Raw genomic sequence first — 22644 nt, 5'->3', positions numbered from 1 at the left:
ATCCTTCACCTATTGAAATATAGATATAAAAAATTTTAGCAAACATTGTATTTAATGGTAAAAATTTGAAAACTTTCACTTGGAAATTAGGAACAAAACAAGGGTGGCCGTTGTCACCACTTCTTCTTTTTTTTTTTTTTCGTTAGAGACAGAGTCTAACTCCGTCACCCAGGCTGGAGTGCAGTGGCGTAATCTTGGCTCACTGCAACCTCTGCCTCCCAGGTTCAAGCGATTCTCCTGCCTCAGCCTCCCGAGTAGCCGGGGTTACAGCCACACGCCACCACACCCAGCTAATTATTATATTTTTAGTAGAGATAGGGTTTCACTGTGTTGGCCAGGCTGGTCTCAAACTCCTGACCTCTGGTGTTATCACCACTTCTATGTAACACTATTCCTGAAGATCTTTGTAATAAGAAAAAAATAATAAAAACAAATAAAAGGGATAAGAATGGGAAAGAAAAACATAAAACTGTCATATTCACAGATGACACAACTGTTCATGTGAAACAATTAGAATTAATAAGTGAGTTTAGAAATTCTCCCAGCCAAGCACATGCCTGTAATCCCAACACTTTAGGAGGCTGAGGCAGGAAGATGGCTTGAGGCCAGGAGTTCGAGGCCAGCCATGGCAACATAGCGAAGCTCCATCTCTACAAAAATTAAAAAACTAAAAGTTAGCCAGGCATGTTGGCACACACCTGTAGTCCTAGGTGCTCAAGAGGCTGAGGCAGGAGGATCACTTGAGCCCAGGAGCTCGAGGCTGCAGTGAGCTATGATCTTCTCTGCACGGCAGCCTGTGCAACAGAGTGAGACTGTCTCAAAACAAAATTCTCTCAACACAAGATCGATATACAAAAAATCAATTGTCAATTATTCCTGTTTACCAGCCAACATTTAAATAATAAAAGTTTTAAAAAGACAAAATTTTCAATAGCAACAAAACATTAAATACTTAGGAATAAGTTGATATGGAAACTTCTACCTACCCACATATATATGCAATCTTTTGACAGAGTGGTTGTTTACATGAAGCACAGACATGGAAGTCAATGATTGAACTTAACAAGCACCTCCCCCTAGAAGAAGTCTGGGGACCTGAGGTAAGAGACACATTGCCTTGATGGAAACATTTTGGATTTAAATTTGTTTGGGTAAACCAAATCCTATTTTTATATTGTATCATGGTATATTTAAAATGCTTCATCTTAATTTCTGTTTGATCTTTTGTTGGTTCTGTGTCGCTATTTTAATTTTCACTGCTGTAAATATGTGTTTGCAGATTATTAAATATCTGTTAAACATGTGAAAGCATCAAGAGTGAGTCTTTTTAAAGACTACCTAGCTCCCTTACTTCCTCAGTCTTTACTGAAAAGTCAGGTCATTGATGAGGACTTCCTTGGCCACCATACGGAAAAACTTAACCTTCACTTTCATGATAGCCCATATTTGTCCCTCTCTATTTTCTTTCCTTTTTTTTTTTTTTTTTTTTTTTGAGACGGAGTCTCTCTCTGTTGCCTAGGCTGCTACGCTGGAGTGCAGTGGCACAATCTCAGCTCACTGCAAGCTCTGCCTCCTGGTTTCAAGGAATTCTCCTGCCTCAGCCTCCTGAGTAGCTGGAACTACAGGCGTGTGCCACCATCCCTGGCTAATTTTTGTGTTTTTAGTAGAGATGGGGTTTCGCCATGTTGGCCAGGCTGGTTTCAACTTCTGACCTCAAGTGATCCACCTGCCTCAGCCTCCCAAAGTGCTGGGATTACAGGCTTGAGTCACCACGCCCAGCCTCCCTCCCCTATTTTATTTAATCTCATTAGCGTTTATAACTATGACACGTTACATAGCCTACTTTCAAAATCTTGTTTATTTTCTAGCTCCCTTACTAGAATGTAAGCTCCATGAGGGAAATTTTGTTTTTTTCACTGCATCTGATGCATTGTAGTTGCTCATTAAATATTTGTGGACCAAATTAATTCATTATAGATCATATGCCTATTATAAAGAGTACTTTTCTACTATTTAAAAATCATGCCGGGCGCGGTGGCTCACGCCTGTAATCCCAGCACTTTGGGAGGCCGAGGCGGGCGGATCACGAGGTCAGGAGATCAAGACCATCCTGGCTAACACGGTGAAACCCCGTCTCTACTAAAAATACAAAAAATCAGCCGGGCGTGGTGGTGGGCGCCTGTAGTCCCAGCTACTCGGGAGGCTGAGGCAGGAGAATGGCGTGAACCTGGGAGGCGGAGCTTGCAGTGAGCCGAGATCGCGCCACTGTACTCCAGCCTGGGTGACAGAGCGAGACTCCGTCTCAAAAAAATAAAAATAATAAAAATAATAAAAATAAAAATAAAAATCATAAGGGGGCCAGGCACGGTGCTCACACCTGTAATCCTAATACTTTTGGAGGCCGAGGCGGGTGGATCACTTGAGCCCAGGAGTTCAAGACCAGTCTGGGCAACATGGTAAGACCCCATCTCTACAAAAATTAAAAAAAAAAAAAATAGCTGGGCACGGTGGTGCATGCCTGTAGTTCCAGCTACTCAGGAAGCTGAGGTGGGAGGATCACTTGAGCCCCGGTGGCTGAGGTTGCAGTGAGCCATGATCACGCCTCTGCATTCCAGCCGGGGTGACACAGTGAGACCTTGTCTCAAAAAAGAAAAAAGATCACGTTAAAAAATAAAAATCATAAGGAATTAAACTGGTAATTAAATCAGTTAAAAGAAAACTTATCCTCCTGATTTTTCGTTGAAGGACATCCAGGGGTCTGGAGTTAGGGATAGGTATAAATGATAGGTGAGGATGATATCCCCATATCTTACAAAAGGCACCTAAATATTCTAAGATTCTGCCGAAATAACATACTCCAAAGAAGCAGTGAGCTCACTGGGTAATTGACAACCATGAAGCCTGCCGCAATCGGTATGATACGGTACAGTGGTTCTCAGACTTGAGCAAACATCAGAATCACCAAGAGACCTTGTTAAAGTAGATGGCTGGGTCCCGCTCCCAGAGTTTCTGATTCAACAGGTCTTGGGTGGGGCCCAAAAATTTGCACCTTGATGATACTGATATGCTGATCTGGGGACTGTTGAAGAACAATTGAAATGGTAGCGTACAGTCTAGAAAGACTCTGGAGTGCCCACACCAGGCCCTACATATTCGATTCTACTGCGTGAGAAACTTAAAGCTCACCACTGAAAGGGTGAATTCAGTCTGAAGTCCGAATATAACAGAAAGCAGGTACCTGCAAAGACGAGTTATGTCCTCGTGAATAAGGCTACTCTCACTGACAGGTGTCATTACTACGTTGTATCTTATCTCAACATGGCAATCAGGGCTGCTTTCTTCCTGAAACATATACCTGAAACGAAATAGAAAGCCTTCCGGTTATTGGAGCTATACTGATTGCTACATAGTCCTTCTGATTCTAGAAGGATGAATGACGCCTACATTTAAAAAAAAAAAAAAATCAGGGAAGTAGCTCTGGGGACTGTACATTCTTAGGGAAAACACTGAAGGACTCATAAGCAAAAGTGGCATTTTCACAGTTTCTCCTGGTAAGGTTGGAGGTTGAGAAGGAAAGGGAGAATATGGGTACTGAGTGCTTGTCTACATCCACACAATACAGAATCGGATTTGAGTTTCTTGAAGTGGCTGAAGATACTAGACAGGGAAGTCCTTGGCTAAAAAGGCTAAAAATTGAGTATAATGCATGAGGCTAGGGGAGATTTGTTTTTTCTTTTCTTTTCTTTTTTTTTTTTAATTGAGACAGAGTTTCACTCTTGTTGCCCAGGCTAGAGTGCAATGGCACAATCTCAGCTCACTGCAACCTCCGCCTCCCAGGTTCAAGCAGTTCTCCTGCCTCAGCCTCCCAAGTAGCTGGGATTACAGGGACGTGCCACCACGCCTGGCTAATTTTGTATTTTTAGTAGAGTCAGGGTTTCACTGTGTTGGCCAGGCTGGTCTCGAACTCCTGACCTCAGGTGATCCACCCGCCTCAGCCTCCCAAAGTGGTGCTGGGATTTACAAGCATGAGCCACCACGCCCAGCCAGGAGATTTGTTTTCTAAGAGGCTGGGTGGTTTGATCAAGAGGGCTTTCACATGAAAAAAGAAGGGGGAAAAAACAATAATGGCAAGGGACAGGGGAGTTTTAATAATGTAACAGGAAACATCAGGCAGTGATATCTTTCTGGCAGTGACACAGAAAAAGAAGCAAGAGTCAGCAGGTATCATCATTCACATTAGGAAATAACGAAATAGGAAACAATATAAATATTCCTGCGTGTCTATATACAAAAATACCTAATGACACAAGGCTATTAAGTCTTTGTTAGCAATGCTTTGTTGTATGATATATGCACAGCGTCTGAACATATTTGGAATATACCACGTCCTTTTCCAATTAAGTTCATGGACCTATGTATTAACTAACTTGGTAAGACAAGTTTCACAGTTTGTTTTTGACCTGGAAGAACGCTTCACCAAAAAATATAAGGTATTTTATATTTTCAAGTGGGGATACATTAAAAAATGGGTCTTTTACTTATTTTTCATTAACCCAACATATTGTTTCATAAAAGTGCTACAGACCACAATGGCAGAAAGGTAGACAAAGGCAAGAAATGCTAGAAGAAACAGATTTTTCAAAAAGCAATGTCAAAATGATTTTTGGAGTTTATCGAGACATATAGTAATATTTTCAAATTAAATATAATCAAGAGTTTTAGGGATGCCGCTTATGATTAAAATGTAATTATAGAATAATTCACCTACATAAAATAAAATGACCTGCTAAGAAGGGAAATAGAGGAATTTTCAGTGAGAAGGAATTATTCAGCCTTTATCTCTCCCCTTAGAATAACTAGTCCTGGTCTGTGTCCATTGAGGCTTCTGTTCCTAAGTTCCCACTCCTGAACCTGGCCTTTTATCAAACGAAGGATGCAGTGGCCTATACACAAGAATCCTTCAAAAATCCTTCCCTGGATGATTAGTCAGTTCTGGTAGTGTGTTTTGAATTTTTGTCCCTTCCAAAACTCATGTGAAAATTCCATCTCCAATGCGGCAGCATTGAGAGGGGGAGCCTTGAAGAGGTGATTGGATGATGAAGGCAGAGCCCCCAAATGTGAATTAATCCATTCACAGATTGATGGATTAACGGGATAATGGATTCGTGGGTTTCATGGGAGTGGGACTGGCAGCTTTATAAGAACAGGAAGAGAGACCTGAGCTGTCATGCTCCGCCCCCTTGCCATGTGATGTCCTGTGACACTTTGGGACTGTGCAGAGTCCCCACTAGGAAGATGGCCCTCAGATGCAACCCTTCAACCTTGGACTTCTCAGCCTCCTTGGAAAGGCATGAATTCCTTTTCCTTATAAATCACTCCATTTCAGGTATTCTGTTATAAGCAACAGAAAACAAACTAACACACAGTGAAAGGCTCCTCGGCTCAGCACAGGTTGCTCAAGCTGTGTTCCTGGAGCTTCTGCAGCTGGCACCACCCTGCACGTGAGTCAGTCTCCTGAGTCCCTCCCCTGCTGCCTGGGGGTTTCCTTCCCGGAAAGATGCCACAGACGGGGCAGGTATGGCAACATGGGCACGCAACACATTTAGATTCTTTATAATGACTCTAACTGAAGCCAAAGGATCTATGGCAAGTCTGTTTTCTCCGAAAATTCCTTGACAGTACAGGTCCATACAACTCTACACACAACAAAATTCTGTCCATCTGGTGATCTCCTCCTCTGCTTTTCATACAAATATCTTCCAAACTTTTCCCAGAGGTCTGTCAAAGTAGAGCTGGACACATGTGTTCCCTGTCCCTGGTTACTATTTACTTCCTCTGCTCTTTCACATCACAGTTTCATTAACCCGAGGAGGGAACCCACAGCCAAGGCAACCAGCCAGGGGCGTACACACAGCCGAGTATCAAGTGGGCTTTCTGCTCCATTTAGTCAGACTGGGTTTTTGGCTCTACTCATACTTGTGGTTACCAGAATATAAATGGTAAGCCAACTTCTCCTCCTAATCTTTTTTTTTTAAATTAATTTTTTATTTCCATTTTTACCATGTAATATATGCATGTAAAACTCCTCCTCATCTTGATGGCCTATGCATATTACTCTGAACTCAGTCGTGTAACATGTTACATTTTTTTCTGGAATGCATTTTAGCCTAAAATTTTATTACTCCCAACAATCGTCCTTCAACCTGGCTGGGGCACTGGCACTCTGATGAACGACCTCTAAACATTCCTCTCATTGTTGCAGCCCTCATTATTAATTCATATTCCTGGGAGATAACTTGGATTGGTAGAGTTGCCCTGCCACCACCTCAGTTATGTCCTGGGGTTGGGAGCAAAAGAATCTGTGGCTGTCAGCTTCTGGAATGAAAGGTGGGGACTTGGAATTACCCTCACTCTGATGATATCCAAGAGGAATCAGCATTCTATTAAAAATGATGATGGACTCTGGACAGACAGAAAAAAAAAAGACGAATATCCACAAACATTGCTCTCAGGAAGAGGTGCTACTGGAATTCTTTAATTAAAGTTATACTGTGAAATTAGCTACAGACTTTGATGACTATTTCATCTCCTAGAATAAATGAAGAATACAGTCATACATCACTTAACAATGGGAACATGTTCTGAGAAATGCTTCGTTAGGCAATTCTGTCATTATGCAAACATCATAGAGGGTACTTACACAAACGTAGGCAGTGTAGCCTACTATATAACTAGGCTATGATAGAGCCTGTTGCTCCCAGGCTGCAAACATGAACAGCACGTTACTGTACTGAATAATGTCAGGAAATGGTAAGTATTTGTGCAATAGGAATTTTTCAGCTCCATTGTAATCTTATGGGACCACTATTGTATATGTGTTCTGTCAGTGACCGAAACATTGCTATGCAGTACACGACTGTAATTGATTATTGGAATGGAAGTAATAGTATGTAGGATATGTCTGTATCCTCACATTTCATGATATCCAGGTAAGTAAGGGCAGGCATAATCAGAATTGTACCTCACATCTGAATAAAACAGTTTTCAAAAATTTCAGGCCAAGTATTGTGGCTCATACCTGTAATCCCAGCACTTTTGGAGGCTGAGGTGGGAGGATTGCTTAAGTCCAGAAGTTCGAGAGAAATCTGGGCAACATAGTGAGACGCCCATCTCCTTTAAAAAAAAAAAAAAGGTAAAAATATTAGCCAAGCTTGGTGGCACATGCCTATAGTCCCAGCTTCTAGGGAGGCTGAGGCAGGAAGATTGCTTGAGCCTGGGAGATCGAAGCTTCCGTGAGCTGTGATCATGCCACTGAACTCCAGCCTGGGTGACAGAGTGAGACTCCATCCCTAAAAACAAAACAAAACACACATTAATTCAATAAATGTATCTTGACTACCGTGTGCCAGACTGAGGATATAGCAGTATGCAATAAGCTTCCCTCTAGAGCTTACCATTATTGCCATCTAATCATGATAACATTTTCATCCACGGAGTTGCCATGAGGAAGTCTCTTTGAGACTGTGCAAGAGCTGAGTCATCACAAAGCTCTACTGACTAGAAAGTTGTTCATGAAGGAGGAATGTTTCAAGATATGTAGAAAAAAGAAAAATACCATTGTCTTAGTACATGTTGTACTGCTATAACAGAATGCCAGAGGCTGGGCAATCTATAAAAATAGAAATTGATTGGTTCATGATTCTGGAGGGTGGGAAGTCCAAGATCAAGGAGCTGGCATCTGGTGAGGGCCTTCCTGCTGCATCATCAGATGGCAGAAGGCAAAAGGAGAGAGAGAGTGAGGGCGAGTGAGAGGCCAGGCAAGGCGGGCTGAACTCATCCTTTTATAAGCAACCCACTCCACGATAACGGCATTAACTCATTGATGAAGGTAGCGCCCCTGTGATCCAAACCCCTGGTTGGCCCCGTTAGACCTCACTTCCCATCTCAACTTTTGGGATCAAGTTTCCAACACGTGAGCTTTGAGGGATGCATCCAAACCATGCAACCTTGAAGGATGTTGATAGACAAAAGCTCAGACACATCCAAAGTAATGACCTTGTAAGGCTTCCTGTTTCCTTCAGATGAGAAGCTTTCAGAGAGCAAGAATGGTAGAGGAAGAGTCCTTTAAGTAGGGTGTGAAAACATACAGGATCTAAAAGAACCCAGAAGCAATGCCATGTAATAGTAGGATCAGGTATCTGCAAGTTTTAATAATCATTTGCTTTCATTGTGTTTGTTTTAACAGAGTAACCTTTAAAAATACAGGCTTGTTTCATCTGTGTTTTTTAAAAGGCAGGCAGGAGACAGTTTGTATCTTGAGACCCATAGAAAGACATGGTAATGGTAATAGGGCTAAATGAAGATCCTAGGGGAAGATAAAAACCCAAGGATGTACCATCTTGACTGTTGTGTCTGTATCTTGTGATCAAAATTGTTTCTGTCCCCACTTAAGCATCTTTGGAGCATTTTGTATTTTGTCGATTTAGGAAAATAATATGCTTACATATTCTCAGCACTCTAATTTAATTGTTTATAAATACATTTACTTTCACTAAGCATCACTTTTTATCAAATTTTAACCCAGTGTAACTCTTAAAAGGCTATATAGAGCACTACAGTGGTAAAATAGAAGGGAATAGCCATTACATCTCTAAATAAGTTTTCAAGATAAATGAGACTATAATTTTGCTTATCAGAGTCATAAAATGACCTTAAAATTTTTGTCTTTGTTTCTTGTTCAGAACTATATACACTGTTTTTCTTATGCTATGGGAAAACCAGGAGACTTAGATCAACCATACGAGATTATCAACAGTTCTAATGGCAACCATATATTTTGGCCCCTGGGCCATTCTGGAATGTATGTATTTCGTGTGAAGATCCTGGATCCAAACTATAGGTGAATATATGTATTACTGTAATAGTGTTAGCATTAGTTCTTCAAAATGAAATCTTCATTTTTTTAATTTGATGCATCCTATACATTCAATCATTGTTATTCTTGTTATTTACATATTTGCTTTTTCATTTTGTAGCAATCACATGAAACATTCTATGTGGGTAGAAGATTTTATGTTAAGTGTTAATTAAATTAATCAATTTACAGTTACATTCTGAGGACTGTCCTGGGTTCAGTTGCCATGAAAGATCCAAATATAAGCACAGTCTCATCCTTCAAGGTATTTACAATTAAGCTGCCTGGAGAAGGAGGAGTGGGGGGAGGGGTGCACATAAAAGCCAAGAAAAGTTAAATCAGAGCAAAATACAGGAGATATTTTTCAAATATAATTATTTGCATTATTGACAGCACAATAGTAATTCAGAGATGGGAAAGATTAATGCTCTTTTGAGCAGTAAAAGAAAACTTTCTGGGGAACACAGAACATCGGTAGAATTTACGTTGCCAGAAGACTGGGACAGAGGCTTCCAGTGAAAAAATCACACTGATAACGGAATGCAGCTACATGTTAGCAAAAGGTTAGCATATTGTCTACGGCCTGTGGAGTCACAAAGGAAGGCAGAAAGTGCCCTGAATGAGGAAGGTAGAAAACAAAGGAGGGAGACAAACTTACAACAATTCATAATGTTTAAGTAAATTTCAGCCCATGTCCTAGAGACCTTCATTAGTGTCTTCACAAGGAAAGCGGTGTGATGAAAGCATAGTTCAGGGAAATTAGCCTGAGAATAGCATAAAGAATGGTACGGAAGAAAAACAGGCCAGGCACGGTGGCTCACATCTGTAATCCCAGCACTCTGGGAGGCTGAGGCGGGAGGATCACCTGAGGTTGGGAATTTGAGACTAGCTTGACCAACAAGGAGAAACCCCGTCTCCACTAAAATACAAAATTAGCCGGGCGTGGTGGCGCATGCCTGTCATCCCAGCTACTCGGAAGGCTGAGGCAGGAGAATCGCTTGAGCCCGGGAGCCAGAGGTTGCGGTGAGCTGAGATTGCACCATTGCACTCCAGGCTGGGCAACAAGAGTGAAACTCCCTCTCAAAAAAATAAAATTAAAATTAAAGTAAAAATAAACTCTACATGGATAATGGAGAAGAGTGACGTTAACAAGGAAAGAGGTCAAAGGAAGGCCTAGTGGCAGTAAGAATGGAAAGAAGGGAAAAAAGAGTCTGATGACGAGAGATTATATCAATCTAACGTGGCAAGTAAAGAAGGACTTGATATAGTTTCATGTTTTCTAGACCAGGTGATTAAAATAATGGTATTTCCTTTGACCACAATAGGTAATGGGGTGGTTTTACTTTGGGTGAGGTGTTGAGATAAGAGTTCTGACTTTGAATTTGAGAGGACAGTGAGATATCTAGGTGAAGATGTCCTATCAACAGTTAAGATTTCTAATCTGGGCCCGGAGTGGAAAGGAAGAGCTGATGATAAAAAGTTAACAATACAGATGTGGGTACCTTCTATGGGGATTCAAGGAACGTACATAAGTTAGCTGACTGATTATAAATAGAGAATGGAAGGGCTTTAGGGGACACCCACTGTTAAGGAATTTGGGGTGATGAGGAAGGGGCAGACCAGTGAGTTACTCAAATAAAAGAAAAATGAAGACAAAAATAGAAAGGTAATTTTTAAAAATGCAGTAAAACAGGATATTTAAAGGTGACTGTCACTAACAGAGATGTCCCAAACATGTTCTAAAATCATGATTATCAATGCAGGATTTGAAAAGAGGGTGTCTCAAAACTGGTTATTTCCACTATTAGCCTCTAAGCTATTCAAAGGCACCTTCGAAAGAAGGCTGGGAGTTCATAAGAAAGGCTAACAGAGAGGATTTCTTCCAGGAGGCTTTTCCGAATGCCATGGGGCCAAGAATGCTTCCCCACAAGTAAGAGGGGGCTTCAGAAAACTACTCAGGGAAACTAACATGGGCCTCCTGTTTTGGGGATGGGGGAACAAGTATTATGCCTAATTCTCATCTAGAAAGTTGGAAGGTAAGAGGATGCCTACAGGTGCACTGACAACAGGAGACATTAAATGGGACTAAAACACTGATATTTTATAGTGATATGAGGTATCATCCATAAGGAAGATAAAATATTCATGAATTTTATGTACCCAACAAAAAGCCAGACAATACATGAGACTAAAACTATTAGAAACAGGGTAGGCCGGGCGCGGTGGCTCAAGCCTGTAATCCCAGCACTTTGGGAGGCTGAGACGGGCGGATCACGAGGTCAGGAGATCCAGACCATCCTGGCTAAAGTGGTGAAACCCCGTCTCTACTAAAAAAATACAAAAAAAACTAGCCGGGCGAGGTGGCGGGCGCCTGTAGTCCCAGCTACTCGGGAGGCTGAGGCAGGAGAATGGCATAAACCCAGGAGGCGGAGCTTGCAGTGAGCCGAGATCCCGCCACTGCACTCCAGCCTGGGCAATAGAGCGAGACTCCGTCTCAAAAAAAAAAAAAAAAAAAAAAAGAAACAGGGTAAGAATATGACAAAAACACAGTTTTATTAGGAGACTTTAATATATCTTTCTCAGAATTTGATAGATCAAGTAGTCATAAAATAGATAAGCAAGTGGAGAATGTGAATAAAATTATTAATTAACCCAAGTCAAGAGATAAGTAAAGTGGAGTCTTGGCTTATCTAGGAATTAGGATCTAAAGTCAGTTTGTAAGGATAATATTGTATGTGGCCAAAATTACTTTTGATTTCTCATAAACGGTGTCATGCTAGAAACTGAAATAGCATCTCTCAGTGAGTCCAGTAGAGCCAGTAGTTCCACCAACATTTCAACAGATCTTTCGTTTTGTCCCAGTTGAAATACTTGATCCACATTTTAAGCCATGTGGTAGAAAAAATGGGTGCTGTTTGTCTTTTAACACTAGAATCATCTTTGTTGTGTAAGATGTTCACATGTGAAAGGCTCAGCAGAACTAAGACCAACTATGAAAAGGGAAGATTCCAGTTTCCCATCTCTCATTCACTTCAGAATAGAAGCACGTTGAGTGGGTAGTGGGGAGGATCTGCCGCATCTTACAATGCCTGCAGAGCACACACATTCTCTCCCAGTGCTAGGGAGACACTGTAAGTGACAATAATCTTATGGTAAGCCAAAAATAAAATTTTAACAAGTGAAAGAACATCATTTTATAGGCTACAATTCAGGCTAGAATCTAAAAAATATAAATAGCATTCTATTTCTTACAATATGACAGATATAGTGTTCAGGGAAAGCCTTTCCTGCACAGTACATTTAACACGCATACACCTTTTAAATGCATGGCCACATGGGTGGGAAACTGAGGGAATTATCTGTAGGCCAGAAATTCCGAAAAAGTGCAAATGCATTACATCCTATTGGAGTTATCTAAAGACGCTCTATCCTCCCTAGGGTTATCTGCGTATCCCTAGTGACCTGGATCACAAGGCAACATGTAGGAGAAAGGAGAACAAGTGTGGGGCCCTAGCAGAGATGGAGAGTAGATCAAAGAACCTAAGGCTTCGAAGGGCAGAATCCTTAGGGAAGATGGCAACAATACATGCCTGAATCAATCCTGGCTCCAGATTTAAAAAAATAAAATAAAATTATTCCCTAAGAGTTTTAACTACAAATGTACACTGAATAGATTTAAGCCTGGATTTCATATTAGCTGACTGTCCAAAAAGAATAATCTAGCCACAAATTTAAAGTGGCCCCAGCCTATGAGTGCCTCCAGTATGCTCAGCAGAAGCAAATGTATACCCCTCCTCTGGAGGATTGTGCTTTAAGCTCAAGCCTCAGAAAATTCCCAAAGGAAAAGCACCAACCAACAAAACATAAGAGAAGAAGAAATCATGAACAAGGGTCAACAGAAACAATCCACAAAACCAACCTACAAAGCTTCCAATATTGGGTTTATTACATACAGAATACAAAATATGTAAGCTTAAATGCTGAAGTGTATTTACAAGAGAGCCCTGAAAGTACAATGAAAGAAGAAACTATCCAAGCTGACCAGAAGACCTGGAAAGAAACAGAGAAAATTTCTAAAAACAAAAAATATAATCAACTTAACTAAAAACTCAATACACAGATTAAACAAAAGACGACATTCACGAAAAGAAAATTAGTCAATGGAAAGAACAAATGTCCTCGACAGTCCACATCCTCATTTACTTTTCCAAAAAACTTCAACTTCCAAATATCTCCACCTACCATAGTGTCATTAACCCTACATAGTCACAAATGTACTTATTAGCCCCCCAAAAGAGAACAAACTGAAGTCTCACAGCTAGCCCCAAGTCCAAAGTCTGAATGATACTCAGGCCTCCTTTAATTTTGTCATGATCACGCCTTCCTATTCCGTACCCTGTGGCCTTTATGGTGGCAGAGTTTACCACTACCAACACACCTTACATAAAAGAGCAGGGGAAATGGGAGAAAGAAAGATCAGTTCAAATAGATGACAGCTAGGTAGAAAATAAGTACAGATACTGTATTCCTAGTATCTACGTGTGATCATGAAGCTATAGTTAGTATTTTTTATTTTCTCCATTTTCTAACCTATGTTCACTATGTCTTTAGCCAGTATTTCAGGTTTATTTCCTAGTAGAATAACCTTAATTTTCTGTGTGTGTGTATTTTGTTTTGTTTTGTTTGTTTTGTTTTGAGACAGGGTCTCACTCTGTCACCCAGGCTGGAGTGCAGTGGCGCGATCTCAGTTCACTGCAACCTCCACCTCCCGGGTTCAAGAGATTCTCCTGCTTCAGCCTCCTAAGTAGCTGGGATTACAGACATGTGCCACCACACCTGGCTAATTTTTGTATTTTTAGTAGAGACGGGGTTTCACCATGTTGGCCAGGCTGTCAATTTTCACTACTAAGGAATCTGAGCTCTTAGCAATCCGTATCTGTACATTCCTGGGGCCATAAGTGAAATCGTGAAATTCCACTCCCAGTTCCATCACTTGGTTCTTAGATTCCTGTATTCTGGCTGTGGGAGAAACACCTCCAAATCTTACTCACTGACAAAAGTATTTACTTCATCGAGAGAGAATTCCCCAACCTCACAGATAACCTTTCCTGCTGGCTTCACAGCTTTACAATATAATCATCCACACCAGAGCACTTCTGCGAGTAAAATAAAGCTTTATTAACATTTACACCCAAGCAGCAGGTGTAATACCAAAAGTGTCCTAGGTAGCCAGTAATTATGGTTACCCTCATAATAAATAGCAGCCTTAAAAGTCCATGCTACTATTCTGTGAGGCCAGTGAATTACATGTGTATCAGCCCTTTGCCTTATTTTTTTTTTTTTTTTTTGAGACTGAGTCTTGCTCTGTCACCCAGGCTGAAGGGCAGTGCAGTGGCATGATTTCAGTTCACTGCAACCTCCACCTCCCAGATTCAAGCTATTCTCATGCCTCAGCCTCCCAAGTAGCTGAGACTACAGGCACCCGCCACCACACCTGTTTAATTTTTGTATTTTTAGTATAGATGAGGTTTTGCCATGCTGGCCAGGCTGGTCTCGAACTCCTGACCTCGGGTGATCTGCCCACCTTGGCCTCCCAGAGTGCTAGGATTACAGGTGTGAGCCACCACCTCGCTGCCTTCTTTTGCTATAAAATGAGTTCCTTGGCTAGAAGCAATCTTGTGGGGATACCATGAAAATACACATGACACTCGTTATATCCCTGTGTGGTGTTGCAGGCAAAGGCAAATTCAAATCCCAAAATTGTCACAGAAAGAATAAATCGCTGTCCCCTCCATGCCATAATCAACCTGTCACCAGACGGCTGTCTGATACCTCTGGATTCACACACACAGAAGGCTTTGGTTGGTTGCTGCCACTGCCAAATACAGGCACACCCCAGAGATACTGTAGGTTTAGTTCCAGACCCCCGCAGTAAAGCGAGTCATGTGAATTTTTTGGTTTCCCAATGCATACAAATCTTATGTTTACACTATACTGTAGCCTATTAAGTGTGCAACAGCATTGCACATTGTCTAAAAAATATATAACTAGCTTAATTTTAAAAATACTTTATTGCTAAAAAATGCCAACAATCATCTGCACTTTTAGCAAGTCATAATCTTTTTGTTGGTGGAAGGTCTTGCCTCAGTGTTGATGGATGCTGACTAATTGGGGCGGTGGTTGCTGAAGGTTGGGGTGGCTGTGGCAGTTTCTTAAAATAAGGCAACAGTGAACTTCGCTGCAGCCATTCCTTTCATGAGAGATTTCAATGTAGCACGCCATGCTGTTTGGTAGCACTTTACGCACAGTGGAACTTTCAAAACTGCAGTCAGTCCTCTCAAATCTTGCCACTGCTTTATCAACTAAACATATGTAATATGATAAACACTGTTATTTCAACAGTATTTACAGCAACTTCACCGGGAATAGATCTGATCTCAAGAAAGCACCGCTGGGCGCGGTGCCTCACGCCTGTAATCCTAGCACTTTGGGAGGCACAGGCAGGTGGATCACTTGAAGTCAGGAGTTCGAGACCAGCCTGGATGGCGAAAATCCGTCTCTGCTAAAAATACCAAAAATTAGCCAGGTTTGGTGGTGGGCGCCTGTAATCCCAGCTACTTGGGAGGCTGAGGCAGGAGAATCGCTTGAACCCAGGAGGTGGAGGTTGCAGTGAGCCGAGATTGCGCCATTGCACTCTGGCCTGGGCGACAGAGCAAGAGTCCATCAAAGAAAAAGAAAAAAAAGAAAGAAACCACTTTCTTTGCTCATTTATGAGAAGCAAAGCACTATCATCCATTCAAGTTTCGTCATGACATTGTGGCAATTCAGTTCCATCTTCAGACCCCACTTCTAATTCTACCTCTCTTGCTATTTTTGCCACATCTGCAGTGATTTCCTCCACTGAAGTCTTGAGTCCCTCAAAGCCATCATGAGGGTTAGAGTCAACTTCTTCCAAACTCCTGCTAATGTTGGTATTTTTACCTTCTCCCATGATCATGAATGTTCTCAGTGGCATCTAGAATGGTGAATACTTTCCAGGTTTTCAATTGATTTTGTCCAGATACATCAGAGGATTTACTATCCATGGCAGCTATAGACTTATGAGATGTAATTCTTAAATAGTAAGACTTGGAAGTCAAACTTACTCATTGATCATGGGCTGCGGAATGAATATTGTGTTAGTAGGCATGATAGGCATGAAAACAACATTGATCTCCTTGAACATCTCCATCTGAGCTCTTGGGTGACCAGGTGCATTGTTGATGAGTAATAATATTTTGTTTTTTGGGGGGTTATTTTTATTATTATTATTATTTTTTTTTTTAGACAGAGTCTCGCTCTGTTGCCAGGCTGGAGTACAGTGGCGCGATCTCGGCTCACTGCAACCTCCACCTCCAGGGTTCAAGCGATTCTCCTGCCTCAGCCTCCCAAGTAACTAGGACTACAGGCATATGCCACCACACCCAGCTAATTTTTGTATTTTTAGTAGAGACGGGGTTTCACCATGTTGGCCAGGATGGTCTCAATCTCTTGACCTTGTGATCCACCCGCCTTGGCCTCCCAAAGTGCTGGGATTACAGGTATGAGCCACCGCACCTGGCCTATTTTTTTTTTTAACTTTTTAAAATAAGAGAGAGGATCTGGTTCTGTTGCCCAATCTGGTTTCAAACTCCTGGGCTCAAGCAATCCTCCTGCCTCAGCCTCCCAAAGTGCTGGGATTACAGGTGTGAGTCACCATGCCGGCCAAGTAGTAATATTTTGAGAGGAATCTTTTTTTTTTTTTTTTTTTTTTTTTTCTGAGAGTAGGTCTCAACAGTGGGCTTAAAATAGTGAGTAAAGCATTCTGTAAACAGACATGCTGTCATCCAGGCTTTGTTATTCCACTTAAAGAGCACAGGCAGAGTAGACTTACCATAATTCTGAAGGGCCCTAGAATTTTTGGAATGGTAAATGAGTTCTGGCTTTAACTTAAAATCATCAGCTACATTAGCCCCTAACAAGAAAGTCAGCTTATCCTTTGAAGCTCTGAAGCCAGGTACTGATTTCTCTTCTCTAGCTGTGAAAGTTCTAGGTGAGGCCGGGCATGGTGGCTCACACCTGTAATCCTAGCACTTTGGGAGGCTGAGGTGGGTGATCGCCTGAGGTCAGGAGTTTGAGACCAGCCTGACCAACATTGTGAAACCATATCTCTACTAAAAATACAAAATTAGCCAGGTGTGGTGGTAGGCACCTGTAATCCCAGCTACCTGGGAGGCTGAGGCAGGAGACTCGCTTGAACCCAGGGGGTAGAGGTTGCAGTGAGCCAAGATCACGCCACTGCACTCCAGCCTGGGCAACAAGAGCAAAATTCCACCTCAAAAAAAACAAAAACAAAAAAAGAAAGTCCTAGATGGCATCTTCTTCCAACAGAAGTCTGCTTCATCCACACTGAAAATCTGTTGTGGAAGGTAGCCACCTTCATCAATCATCTTAGCTAGATCTTCTGGATCATTGCTGCAGCCTCTCCATCAGCACCTGCTGCTTTGCCATGTAATTTTATGTTTTGCAGATGGCTTCTTTCCTTAAACCTCATAAACCAACCTCTTCTAGCTTCAAACCTTCCTTCTGCAGCTTCTTCACTTCTCTCAGCCTTCTAGAATTGAAGAGAGCTAGGACCTTGCTCTAAATTAGGCTTTGGTTTAAGGGATGTTGTGGCTGGTTTGATTATCTGTCCAGACCAAACTTTCTCTATATCAGTAATAAGGCTGTTTCACTGTCTTACCATTCATGTGTTCACTAGAGTAGCACTTTTAATTTTCCTGCAGAAACTTTGCATTCACGATGTGGCTGTTGGCGCAAGAGGCCAAGCTTTCAGCCTGTCTCAACTTTCAACATCCCTTCCTCACGAAGCTTAATCATTTCTAGCTTTTGATTTAGAGTGAGAGACATGTGCCTCTTCCTTTTACTTGAACACGTAGAGGCTATTTTAAGGTTATTCATTGGCCTAATTTCAATATTGCTGTGTCTCAGGGAGTAGGGAGGCTGATTGGAGAGATGGGGGATGGAGGTCAGCGAGCAGTCAGAGCATACGTAACATTAAGTCCACTATCGTATATGGTCGCAGTTCATGGTGCACCAGGACACTTTCAGTAGTAACATCAGAGATCACTGACCACAGATCCTATAACAGATAGAATAATAATGAAAAAGGCTGACACTTTGGGAGGCCAAAGCGAGATAATAGCTTGAAGCCAGGAGTTCAAGACCCACCTGGGCAACATAGTGAGATCCCATCACTACAACAATTTTTTTTTAAGTATTATCTGAGCATGGTGGCATGTGTATGTAGTCCTACCTACTCAGAAGGCTAAGAGGGACGATCACTTGAGCCCAGAAGGTCAAGGCTGCAGAGAGCTGTGACTGTGCCACTGCACTTCAGCCTGACGACAGAGCAAGACCCTGTTTAAAAAAAAAAAAAAAAAATTGAAGTACTGTGAGAATTACCAAAATGTGATAGACACAAAGCAAGCACATGTTTATAAAAATGGAAGGTTTGTGGTAACCCTGTGTTGAGCAAGTCTATTGGTACCATGCATAGTATCTGCGAAGCACAATAGAGTGAAACTTAACAAAACAAGGTATACCTGCATGCTATTTCTCCCGATCCACAGTTTCGCTTTCCGTGATTTCACTTACTTGTAATCAACAGTGGTCCAAAAATATGAGATGGAAAATTCCAGAGGTAAACAATTCATAGATTTTAAATTGCATGCCATTCTGAGCAACATGATGAAATGTAGCACTGTCCCACCTCGTCCAGCCTGGGATGTGAATGATCTCTGTCTAGTCTATCAGTGCTATGTGCACAACCTGCCCGATAGTCACTTAATAGCCATCCTGGCTATCAGATCCATTGTAGCGTTAAAGCAATACTGTTGTGTTCCCGTAACCCTTACTTTACTTTGTAATGGCCACAAAGTGCAAAAGTAGTGATTCTGTCATGTTGTTATAATTGTTCTGTTTTATTACTAGTTATTGTTCAGCTCTTACTGTGCCTCATTTATAAATTAAACTCTATCATACGTTTGTATGTATAGAAAAAACAGTTATATGTAGGGTCTGGTACTATCCATGGTTTCGGGCATCTACTGGGGGTCTTGGAACCGTCCTCTGTGGATAAAGGGGGACTACTGTATGGTATTTTGTAGTGGTGGTATCCAGGCCATCCTTGGTAAGGGAAATCCGTGCTTATAAGGTCATCCTAGGCACCACAGCCACATTGTTTATGAGCCCATGAGCAAGCATTCGAGTAGCTGGGGAAAGAGGCCAACCATGTGGTGCTCAGGTGATAAGGTAAGAGCTTCCTCTCTAGTAAAGGTGTTTTGATAAACATTCACATAAAACCCCAAAATTCAGATATACTGGTCTCATTCTAAGAATTTCATCTACATGCTTTTCCCTCATATTTCTTCTCATCAACTCTTGTTTTTTCCAAGTCCTGGCCATGTGGCCACATATTTACCCCTGCCCGTGATTATGCCTCAGGCCACCTCTCCTATTAGGAAAAGTGGGAAAATTATCGTACTTGAAGATTTTTATGCTCGGAGGCCTTTTCTTCTCCACTGTTCCTCACAATTACATGTGGATGGAGCTATAGTGCCACAGCTGTCCACATCTGGATTCAGAGCAATCTGTAAATCTTTCTCATATTTTTTTCTTTATAGTCAGTGGGGAACTCCCCACATCTAGGCAAACGGGAGCTGAGTCAGCTATTCACATGCTTATTTGTGCATTTCGGCATCCCAAGACCAGTTCTGTACTTACACTTCATGACAGGGTTCATTTGAGCACTTTCGACTTCCTGGTGTTAGAGACAAGACTAACACTCAGCTATGAGAGGCAACCCAGGTTTCTTGGTTACTTGGTGTTTGGGGGTCAGAAGTTCAGTTTCTGCCAGTAACTAAACCATGAGCTGTTTCTCAAGAGAACTGTTACTTGCCCAAGAGTACTTGCATTTGCTTCAAAACTGTAGAGGCATCTGCTGGTATCCCCCATCAGAACTTCCACAGTCACACAGCCTCCTCACCTGCCACAGACGTATCAAGCACCTTTAGATCTGTTAGGCCCTAAGAGCCACATCTCAGCCCTGTTTGCATCACCTGGACCATCTAGACAGGCTCTTCACCCTGGACCCCATTCTGGCTGACTTTCAGGTCCCTCTGCATCTTTGGAGAAGCACATCCAAATTATGTGTGGTATATGTTGCCTCCAAAATCCAAAGTGTGCCATAAAAAGGCACATCCCTTTCTTGTGGAAGAAGTATAAAAAGCAGGAACTTGTCTTTGACTCTCAACAGTGCATCATGTACCCCACAACTCGTGAGATTTATCTCTCTTACCTTTTTTTTTTTTTTTTTGGTAGGGACAAGATCTTGCTATGTTGCCCAGCCTGGTCTTGAACTCCTTGCCTCAGTCAATCCTCCCAAAGTGCTGGGATTACAGGTGGGAGCCAGCAGACTTGGCCTTGTCTCCTTTATCTTTTGTTTTTGAGACACAGTCTTGGTCTATGGTCCAGGCTGGAGTACAGTGGCGTGATCTCAGCTCAATGCAACCCCTGCCTCCCAAGCTCAAGCAATTCTTGTGCCTCAGCCTCCCGAGTTGCTGGGATTCCAAGCATGCACCACCATGCCTGGCTAATTTTTGTATTTTTAGTAGAAACGGGATTTTGCCATGTTGGCCAAGCTGGTCTCAAACTCCTGACCTCAAGCAATCCACCTGCCTCAGTCTCCCAAACTGCTGGCCTTACAGGTGTGAGCCACGACACTTGGCCTTGTCTCCTTTATCTTACTAATATATCTGCAGCATCTGCTACCTCCTGCCCTCCAGGTCATGTATCATCAGTATAGTGGACCAGCATGATGTTCTATGAGATGATGATAAAAACAAACTCCATGGCAGCAGGATCATAGAGTGGATGTGGTCCTGAAGGAAGAAGGGAGGTGGATTACAGTATTCCCCCGGTGAAAGCAAATGGCCTCTGCTCCTTTCTGCCTGCTGGGTTTCTCGCCCAGGGCCACAGACAATGTAGTGAAACCAGACTTGAGCCTCAGTCAGTCTGATAGCAAAGCTCATGTTCTTTGCTCTGCAGGTGTCAGAGTGTCGAGGGATGGTGGTGAAAGCTCCCATATCACATGTACTTTTTGAGTTTTACTGTTTTCTGTACAGTGTAATATATTTCAGTGTCTGGAATTCAGAACTCCTTCAGGTTGGAACAGCAGTTTGTTAAAGGTTTACATGATAGTGGTGTGGGGAGGAGGGAATAATTTGCTAAATGAATGGCTGCTTATCAGATGCTGAGTATGGATTTGCTTCTTCGATGAGAATACATTGTGGGGGGAAATAGCCACTATTGATTAATCTCATAATATTCTATCAGTCCCCAAAACTCATCAGTCTTCTGAACAGTTCAACCAAAAAACTTAAATTGAGTTCTTCTAGGTGTTGCAGGTTGCCTGGAAAGGAAACTTTGAGATGAAGGTTAGCATGCAGGAAGTTTACTGTTAAGTGTTCCGGGATCAACACCTTTGGTGTTTCTGTCACTGATGTAGTTCTCAATGCCATGGTGAATGGAGTATCGTATGGGTCCTATCTCAGGGAGAATGAGTAGTTCACATCTGATCAGTTCACTCCAGTATTTCCCTTTCTCTAAGTCTTTCTACTTATTTCTATACATTATAATAAAGGGTGGCTGTCCTCGCAAGTTCATTTAATGCATTCGTATCAACAATTGGATATGACCTAGTTATGCTTTCACTTCCTTGGTCTAACACTCTCAGAATTCATTTTTCTATACATATTCTTAGGGTATTGCTTATATGAGTTGGCAAAATTCTGCAGTATTTTTCTGTGTGACCCTTCCTCTCCTGAGTCTGACTTCCTATTGCTCTCTAGAACTTGGTAGCATCTAAATCTGTCTAGAAACAACATGTTTGTTGAGATGGAGCATGATAAGAACTGGGTTATGCTTGCAACATAACCCCTCAGTACAAGTCTTACAGCTGGGCATGGTGTTGCATGCCTGTAGTACCGGCTACCCAGGAGGCTGTTGGGGAGGATCATTTGAACCCAGAACTTCAAGCTCAACATTGCGAGATCCCATCTCTAAAATTAAAAAAAAAAAAGGAATACAGAAATCATAGACCTAAATATAAAATGCAAAACTCTGAAACTCATAGAAGATAACTAATATAGGGAAAAAAACTAATGAACCTTGCATATGGCTATGACTCTTTGGATAAACACCAATGGTATGATCGATGAAATAAATCGTTGAAAAAAGTTGGACTTCATTAAAATTAAAAACTTCTGCTCTGTGAAAGACAATGTCAAGAGAATGAGAAGACAAGCCACACACTGGGAGAAAATATTTACAAAAGAGAGCTCCAGTAAATAATTGGTATCCAGAATATACAAAGAAGGCTTAGAACGCAACAATAAGAAAATAACCAGATTTAAAAAGGGGCAAAAGATCTGAACAGACACCTCTCCAGAGAAGATAAATGGATGACAAAAAAGCATATGAAAAAAATGTTCAACATCCTATGTCATTAGAAAATGCAAATTAAAACAATAAGATACCACTACACACTTACCAGAATGGTCAAAATCCAGAACACTGACAATATCAAATCTGACAAGGATATAGAACATCAGGAACTCTCATTCATTGCTGATAGAAGCCCAAATGGTGCA

General features: G+C 41.7%; 1 protein-coding gene across 6 annotated transcripts in view; it reads left to right on the top strand.

Moving 5' to 3' along the window:
- The window catches only part of CATSPERE (catsper channel auxiliary subunit epsilon), a 176470-nt gene that overhangs the window by 142988 nt on the left and 10838 nt on the right, over positions 1-22644 (top strand). For 5 of the 6 annotated variants that reach the window (XM_074034382.1, XM_074034338.1, XM_005539623.4 and 2 more), the window contains 2 exons: positions 1014-1100; positions 8742-8899. In XM_074034382.1, the coding sequence (XP_073890483.1) occupies positions 1014-1100; positions 8742-8899 (245 nt within the window). The remainder of the gene's footprint in view (positions 1-1013; positions 1101-8741; positions 8900-22644) is intronic. The other variant, XM_045391001.2, reaches the window with a different exon arrangement.

The sequence above is a fragment of the Macaca fascicularis genome, chromosome 1, assembly GCF_037993035.2.
Source record: "Macaca fascicularis isolate 582-1 chromosome 1, T2T-MFA8v1.1".
Taxonomy (NCBI): Eukaryota; Metazoa; Chordata; class Mammalia; order Primates; family Cercopithecidae; genus Macaca; species Macaca fascicularis.
The sequence above is the reverse complement of the archived record's forward strand: the minus strand, read 5'-3'. Positions and strand labels throughout refer to the sequence as shown.